This window comes from Garra rufa, chromosome 25, assembly GCF_049309525.1.
Source record: "Garra rufa chromosome 25, GarRuf1.0, whole genome shotgun sequence".
NCBI lineage: Eukaryota > Metazoa > Chordata > Actinopteri > Cypriniformes > Cyprinidae > Garra > Garra rufa.
In genome coordinates, this window is record NC_133385.1 from 26,305,376 (window position 1) to 26,314,444 (window position 9,069).

Consider the following 9,069-nt stretch of genomic DNA (forward strand, 5'->3'; position numbering starts at 1 on the left):
TATTTTAAGCAACACAAAAACACATTTTAAATGATCAAGCAAGATATTAATAAATGTTAAATGTGTTCCATTTAAAAGTGACCATATATATATTTTTAAAGAGATCTTTCTAAGTATAATTTAAATGAAAAACAAAGATAGATAGATAGATAGATAGATAGATAGATAGATAGATAGATAGATAGATAGATAGATAGATAGATAGATAGATAGATAGATAGATAGATAGATAGACAGACAGATGTTGTTCAAAGTTTTTCAAAGAAAGAAAAATAAAATAATGAAGCAGAGACAAATGTTTTTTTGTTTGTTTTATTTCTTACTATAGAAAAATGGGGTAAACGGACAAGTGTACATGCTCGTGCAAGAACTTCAAAAATGCACTAATATCATTCTCTATATTTGACGGAGACTCTGTCTCTAAAGGGCTGTGTAACCATATATGGCAAATCTTGCATTGTTCATTTTGCGGTCCTTCTTAATGAAAAACGCATGGTTATTTCCAGTCTAAGCGAGTGCATGTTTACTGGATGCCTGTCTCTAAAGCTGAAGTAGGGACTATATTCAAGGCTAGGCACAGGAGATCTATGTCTGGACCTGCACAGAGCTCACGTCCTTCTCGTAGTGCTTCCCAGACTCCGTCAGGACGGTCGACCTAATCGTCTCCACCGCAGAGACTCAGCAGAGCCCTCTGGTAGTCTCCCTTCGTGTGCTCCTGAGAAAATTAAACACAGAAATACATATTTAGAGGCTCATTAATATCTGATCCCACAGTTTTCCACATTGGCATATAGTAATATAACAGGAACTTACAGCAATGGTCTGGTACAAAGACTTCCCGTGATGGGCCTTGAACTCTTGTCTGATCTTCTTGAGGTCCACCTCGCATCGGGACACCATGATCCGGGTCAGCAACTTTTCCTTAGCTCCTTTGCTCTGAAAGACACAAATGCAGCGTTAAAAGAGAACCGCAGCCGCCTGATGCAATTCCACTGCAAGACATCTGAAACGTCAGCAGATACATTACAAATGCTTTCTTCCAAGCCCATGAAAAAGTAAAAAGTGTTAGTAGATGAAACGTCTCTTACCTTCATGGCGTCTTGCAGTCTGTTGGCGAAATACAGCTGTTTGTTTTCAAAGCACTGAACTGAGGAAGAAAAGACGTGGAGATTAGATTCAGCCGCTGAGCTAATAGTAGCTTTCTCACTTCTAAAAACATCGGATTTGATGGTTAAAATGAACGTTAAAGCAGTTTCTGAAGACTTCCTTGGCTTTTAGTCCCACCTGACTAGCATTAGCAAGCAGCTAATCATACTTTTGTTGTGTTTCTTGGCTTCTACTAACATTTAGTTTGCTTGATGGCTAGCTATACAAAAACTCGACTAGTACTTCGCCATATCCCATCCTAACTTCCTGTTTCCACAGGTTATACATCAACATTTGAAGGAAAGTTAGGTTAAAATGAACAAATAAAAACGCTTCTAAAAACTTTCTAGCATTTAGTCCCACCTGACAAGCATTAGCAAATGTGTTTCTTGGTATCCACTAACATTTAGTTTGCTTAAAAGCTAGCTATACAAAATATGTAGTAGTACTTAGCCATATCCCAGCCTAACTTCCTGTTTCCACAGGTTATACATCAACATTAAAGAAAAGTTGAGTTAAAATAAACATTAAAGCAGTTTCTGAAGAGTTTCTTGGCTTTTAGTCCCACCTGACTAGCATTAGCAAATGTGTTTCTTGGTTTCCACTAATATTTAGTTTGCTTAAAAGCTAGCTATACAAAATATGTAGTAGTACTTAGCCATATCCTATCCTAACTTCCTGTTTCCACAGGTTATACATCAACATTAAAGAAAAGTTGAGTTAAAATAAACATTAAAGCAGTTTCTGAAGAGTTTCTTGGCTTTTAGTCCCACCTGACTAGCATTAGCAAATGTGTTTCTTGGTTTCCACTAATATTTAGTTTGCTTAAAAGCTAGCTATACAAAATATGTAGTAGTACTTAGTCATATCCCATCCTAACTTCCTGTTTCCACAGGTTATACATCAACATTTGAAGAAAAGTTGAGTTAAAATAAACATTAAAGCAGTTTCTGAAGAATTTCTTGGCTTTTAGTCCCACCTGACTAGCATTAGCAAGTAGCTAATCATACTTCTGTTGTGTTTCTTGGCTTCTACAAACATTTAGTTTGCTTGATGGCTAGCTATTCAAAAAAAAATAGACTAGTACTTCGCCATATCCCATCCTAACTTCCTGTTTCCACAGGTTATACATCAACATTTGAAGGAAAGGTTTGTTAAAATGAACATTAAAGCAGTTTCTAAAGACTTTCTAGCTTTTAGTCCCATCTAACTAGCATTAGCAAGTAGCTAATCATACTTTTGTTGTGTTTCTTGGCTTCCACTAATATTTAGTTTGCTTGATGGCTAGCTATACAAAAAATGGACTAGTACTTCACCATATCCTATCCTAACTTCCTGTTTCCACAGGTTTTACATCAACATTTGAAGGAAAGTTGGGTTAAAATGAACATTAAATAAGTTTCTAAAGACTTTATAGCTTTTAGTCCGACCTGACTAGCATTAGCAAATGTGTTTCTTGGTTTCTACTAATATTTAGTTTGCTTGATGGCTAGCTATACAAAAAATGGACTAGAACTTCGCCATATCCCATCCTAACTTCCTGTTTCTACAGGTTATACATCAACATTTGAAGAAAAGTTGGGTTAAAATGAACAAATAAAGCAGTTTCTATAGAATATCTAGCTTTTAGTCCCACCTGACTAGCAATCATACTTTTGTTGTGTTTATGGCTTCCACTAATGCTCAGGTTGCCTGAGATATATAAAAAATGGACTGGTACTTCACCATATCGCATCCTAACTTATGTTTCCACAGGATGTACATCAACATTTGAAGCAAAGCTGAGTTTCATGGAGTCTTCTGAAAAAAGTCTTACCCAAGGTAAGGAAGGACTTCTCCAGATCTCCTTTCACCTCTTTGCGGATGCTCTCCTGCATGTCATAGGGCTGTAGCTCTTGTATCTTTCAAACACTATAAAGAAAACACACAGAAGCATATTAATGATATGTGTGGTAGTGTCTTATGAGATGGAAAGAAGGGTTGAAAGGCACACAAACCTTTCTGGAGGTGAGGAACACTTCTCTCGGACATGATGGTGATCCAGCACTTCACATCAGTGCCTTTTCGTTTGACGCCAGCCTCATACAGGGCCTGTACAGTAGATTATACATATTGTAAATAAATAGTATATAAAGAAATTAATTGATTACATATAAATAAATGTATATACAATTTATTTAAAAAAGTATAATATACATAACTTACAATAAATGTAAAAAAGTATATATATATTATAAATAAAGATTTAACTTAAGTATATATATATATATATATATAAATAATATATGAATAAATGTATATAAATAATTTTAAGTTTATTATTTACTTGAAAAATGAAAATAAATAGTCTTCAAATAATGTCTAATTTATATATATATATATATATATATATATATATATATATATATATATATATATATATATGTGTGTGTATGTATGTATGTAAATATTTTATTTTTTAAGTTAAATGTTGAACTGAATTAAATGTAAATAAATAGTATATAATTAATGTATAATTTTAAGAATTATATAATTTCTATATTATACAAGAATGTATATAAATATTTATTTTTGAAAACTAAAGTTAAATAATTCAAAAAAATGCAAATAAATTGTATAAACATTAGTTTTTTTATCAATATATAATTTATATATTGCATATACATGAATGTGTACATATTATAATTTATACATATTGCATATTGTATATAAATATTTAATTTTAAAAACTAAAGTTAAATATTTATTTATATTTTTATTAATAATTTATATATATTACATATCAATTAATGTGTGTAAATATTAGTTTTTAAAAAGTTGATTATTTAACTGCAGTAAACGCAAATAAATATTATATAAATAATATAGAATTTCTATATATTGTCCATAAATGTTTATACATATATATTAAAAAAACCTCAACTTTAATATTTACATAAAAATGCAAATAAATAATATAAATCATATATCATTTTTTATCAACATATAATTGATATATATTGCATATTGTATATAAATATTTATTAAAAAATATTTAAATAATATCAATAAATTAATAAATATATACTTTCTACGTATTATACATGAATGTAAATGAATATTTATTTTTTTTTAAACTGAAGTTTAATTACCTCAAAATGCAAATAAATAGTATAAATAATATCTTTTTTTATTAATATATAATGTACTGTATATATATATATATATATATATGTGTGTGTGTGTGTGTGTGTGTGTGTGTGTGTATTGCATATAAACAAGTGTGTGTAAATATTTGTTTTTTTTTAAGTTGAATATTTAACTGAAGTTAATGTATACATGACTTCACTTTAATCATATTTATTGTGTGTGTGTGTGTGTGTGTGTGTGTGTGTGTGTGTGTGTGTGTGTGTGTGTGTGTGTGTGTATATGTATATATATATATATAAAGTTTAATATATACTTAATGCAAATAAATAGTATATAAAATGTAAATATTTTACCTAAAGTTTACCTAAGTAAATATAACTAATAGGATATAAATAATATATAATTTTATGTCGTATATATGTGTATTTTTATTTTTAAAACAAATTTAATATTTTAAAATGTAAATAGTACAAAATACATTTCAAATTTTTATGTAACATTATATAAAAATAAATGATTATAAAAATATAAATGTATTATATAGTAAAGTTAACTATTCTTGATTTCTAAATGTTACATTTAGATACTTATTTTTTAATGTTTCAATAAAATGCTGAGAGAAAAACCACAAGAACTGACTCTGGCATCTTCATCGATGCTCTGGTAGTCAACGACGGAGCTGGGCTCGGCTCTCTTGGCCTGATGTGGATCCATCACGGTTGGAGAAATACAAATATTACGTTAAATACAAATCCTCAAGATCTTAATCCAGACACATACTAGTTAAAGCACACAAAAAGTGTAGCCCACCTGAACCAGAGCCAGCAGGAGTTTCCCGAAGTCTCCTGAAGTATCTCCAGCCACATCCTTCTCCAGCTCCTTCTTAAACACTGCCATGAGACACACAGGTTAACATCACAATCTCATGCTCCTAATAAGTGCACTTAAACACTCCCATACTCACATTCCTTGTAGACTTTCTTGATCTCCATGAGCTCAGGATTGCTTCGAGAGCAGACAATCTCAATCAGAGACTCTTCATCTGTTCCCAGACCCTGCAAACACACAGATTATGCTTTTGCAGATCTAAATTTCACTTCCTTTTTGTCTATGCAATAAGACATGTCTTTGATGTTTCATTTACCTTGATGGAGGCTTTGATTTCGGAGGCGTCGTACTGGGCAGTGCTCTTCATGAGACCCAGGATAACCGTTTCCAGAGAGCCAGACAGAGCTCCCTTCAGAGCTGAGATCATGTCCTAAAAGTGTGATAAATGAGTATTATTACAAGAAATAGACAAGGATAGATCAATACAGAAGTGCGTAAAATATAAACACTGACCTTCTTGGTTCTTCTTTCATATGCAAACGCGATTTCTCTCCGTTGGTTATATGTACGTTTGGTCAGGACATCAATTATGGTTTGCTCATCCACCCCTAAAACAAAAATCAGCATGTTTATTTATTTTTAATCAAAGTTTAATCAGTTTATTCAAAATGTCACTTTACCAAATGAGAATATCATTTACTAAACATGATATGTAACCTGACCTTTTTTTATGTTTATATGTCCAAAATATTTTTGTGTATTTAATAATATTCTATAAGTATTTAATAAAATAAATATAAGTATTTTTTTTACAGATTTTTGTATATGCATTTACTTATATTGCATAGTGTTTTAGTAGTATAATGATATATGTGACCCTGGACCACAAAACCAGTCTTAAGTCGCTGGGGTATATTTGTAGCAATAGCCAAAAATACATTGTATGGGTCAAAATTATTGATTTTTCTTTTATGCCAAAAATCAGTAGCATATTAAGTAAAGATCATGTTCCATGAAGATATTTTGTACATTTTCTACCATAAATATATAAAAACTTGATTTTTGATTAGTAATATGCATTGCTAAGAACTTCATTTGGACAACTTTTAAGGCGGTTTTCTCAATATTTAGATTTTTTTGCACCCTCAGATTCCAGATTTTCAAATAGTTGTATCTCAGCCAAACATTATCCTATTTTAACAAACAATATATCAATGGAAAGCTTTTTTTTTATTATTTACTCAGCTTTCAGATGACATAAGAATCTCAATTTCGACAAATTTACACTTAAGACTGGTTTTGTGGTCCAGGGTCACATATTAGATTTTATATCTATCAAAAATAAATGTAAAAAAACATATAAAAATAAATGTCATTTTAATTAATTAATTATATATTAATAATCATATTTTAATAGATTTCTTTATATATATACACACATTTTTTTTGCAAAATATATATATTTTTTTTACTTTTTACATAGTTTTTAGGAGTTATCTAATACATGTATATATAATTTAATATTAGTTTAGTCTTTTTACACGATTTTTTAAATTTTATTTTTTACATATTATAATAGTAGTATTAATGATTTATTTCTTTGTATTTATATATGTATGTATATATATATATATATATATATATATATTTACATACATTATATTTTTATATATTTTCTATAATATTAAATAGTATTTGTTAATATTTATTTTTAATTTATATTTATAAACATAAAAATAAATATATTTATTTAAAATTTACATTTATTTTAGAATGATATTTTATATATTTATACAATTTTCTAAAAAGTTTTTAGTAGTACATATAAATATATATATTTTTTTATATTTATTTATTCATTTTTTGAATGATCTATTGGTTCAAAATATTTTTATATATTTTAATAATAGTGTTTTTGAGTATATATATATATATATATATATATATAGTATTTATGATTGTGTGTGTATATATATTTTAACAGTTATTAGGAGATTTGGATCTAATATATGTATATATAATTTTATATTATATTTATGTATTTTATATTTTCATATATATTATATTTTTATATATAATCTCTAAGATTAAATAGTATTTTTTGTATTTTTCCTTTTAATCGTATTTATTTTAGAATACTATTTTTGATTAATTTCTTTGAATATATATTTATATCATTTTCTAAAACAGTTTTTAGTGTGTATTATATGATAATTATAATGATAATTATTATTAGTGTGTAATATATTATTATATTATATACTTTTGGTCTAATAATGCTTTTAATAATTGTTGTATATTATAGTTAACATAGACATTGCCTTTGCAATGTCAAAATGTAAACGTAAAATGTTAATGTAATTTTTTTTTTTTTTTACATTAAACATAACATTTCACAATAATTGTACACATTTAAAATCATAAATGCTTAGAACGTCTATTATTTTGGATATTTTTGTACAACTTGGTCAATTGGAAGATGTTGAATCATCTGAAAGCGTCATATATGCATGTAGTTTTTTCCCTAAGAGTGTTACTTAATAGTTTCTAAAGTGGAATGAAGTATAGAGTCATGGAGGGGGAGGAAATCTGCTTGCTGCAATCAGGCGTTGGCCTGAAAATGTTCCACATGCGGTTCAATCTCTTCCAGACAGGATGATGACTCACTTCTACCACTGCTGCCCGCTCAGGACCATTTTGACTTTATTACAGACACAGCACACAAAGACAAGGGCCGGGTCAAAACCCACAACCGAGCATGAATGTCTATTGTTTATTTAATGGCCCATAATCATCATCAGATTACAGGCTTGAACAAGATGCCACAAATACATCTGAGTGCTCACATAAAATCATGATGTTACAGCGGTTCTGCTCTCTCACCTTTAGTTTTGATAGCAGTCTCGATTCTGGCAGCATCCTTATCTGGATCAAAATTCGGCTCTGGATGCACAGTGGGGTATGTGGGATCCCCCTGTAGAAAGGAACAATGGGATAGTTACATAAACAATTTTTTTATATATATACACATTATATATGCACATCATTCATTTTTTTCACTTATTCACTTATTTTTATATGCATTTATATCAAATATTTTTAAATTGGTTTTTATTGTTATAGTTTTAATATAGATTGATTTAATTTTAATTAAATTAATTAAAAATTATATTTTAGTATTTACATAATGATTTACATAATTGTATCTATATCGATCTATCTTGATTCCTTTCATAAACATTTATATTTTTATTTTTATTGTTTTTGTTTTTATTTTGAATAAATGTATCTATTTGTTTATTAATTTATATTTATTTGTTTTTTCTCAAAATATGTTTATTTATTTCTTTTATAAACATGTATTTTTTTATTGTGTTTCAATTTATTTAGTTTTATTTATTGATTTCTATAAATAATAGATTATATCATTTATATAAATACAGACAGAATAACACTAAGTTATTTATTTATAAAATATATAATATATAAAGTATATTTTTCAAAATATTAGTTATTTATTTTCTTCTGTTTTGATTTATTTAATAAATATGTATATTTAGAAAATATGCATTTTTATATATATATATATATATATATATATATATATATATATATATATATATATATATATATAATTTTTGTAAATATATAAGAACAACACTAGATAATCTTTATCTTTTTTCAAAATGTTAGTTTGTATTGATTTCTAAACTATGTATTTTTTAGTTTTGATTTATTTAATAAATATAAATATATATGTATATTTATAAAAAAATGTATTTTATTTTGTTTAATTATATTTTTATTTATAAAATATTTTATTTATAAAATATAATTTTCCCCAAAAAATATTAGTTATTGATTGATTTATTTTATCAGCATTTATATATTGTTTATTGTTTTGATTTATTTTTTTGTTTTTATTTATAAAATATTTATATATTTTATATTTTCAAAATCTTCTTT

General features: G+C 27.3%; 1 protein-coding gene across 1 annotated transcript in view; it reads right to left on the reverse strand.

The window, feature by feature from the left end:
• Positions 1-296: 296 nt before the first annotated feature.
• The window catches only part of LOC141301723 (annexin A2-A-like), a 10,629-nt gene continuing 1,856 nt past the window's right edge, over positions 297-9,069 (reverse strand). Inside the window, 12 exon segments of the mRNA XM_073831918.1 lie at positions 297-715; positions 814-936; positions 1,089-1,147; positions 2,963-3,034; positions 3,037-3,057; positions 3,144-3,237; positions 4,915-4,974; positions 5,086-5,165; positions 5,240-5,330; positions 5,420-5,533; positions 5,617-5,711; positions 7,987-8,077. Of these exon segments, the coding sequence (XP_073688019.1) occupies positions 656-715; positions 814-936; positions 1,089-1,147; positions 2,963-3,034; positions 3,037-3,057; positions 3,144-3,237; positions 4,915-4,974; positions 5,086-5,165; positions 5,240-5,330; positions 5,420-5,533; positions 5,617-5,711; positions 7,987-8,077 (960 nt within the window). The 3' untranslated portion in view covers positions 297-655.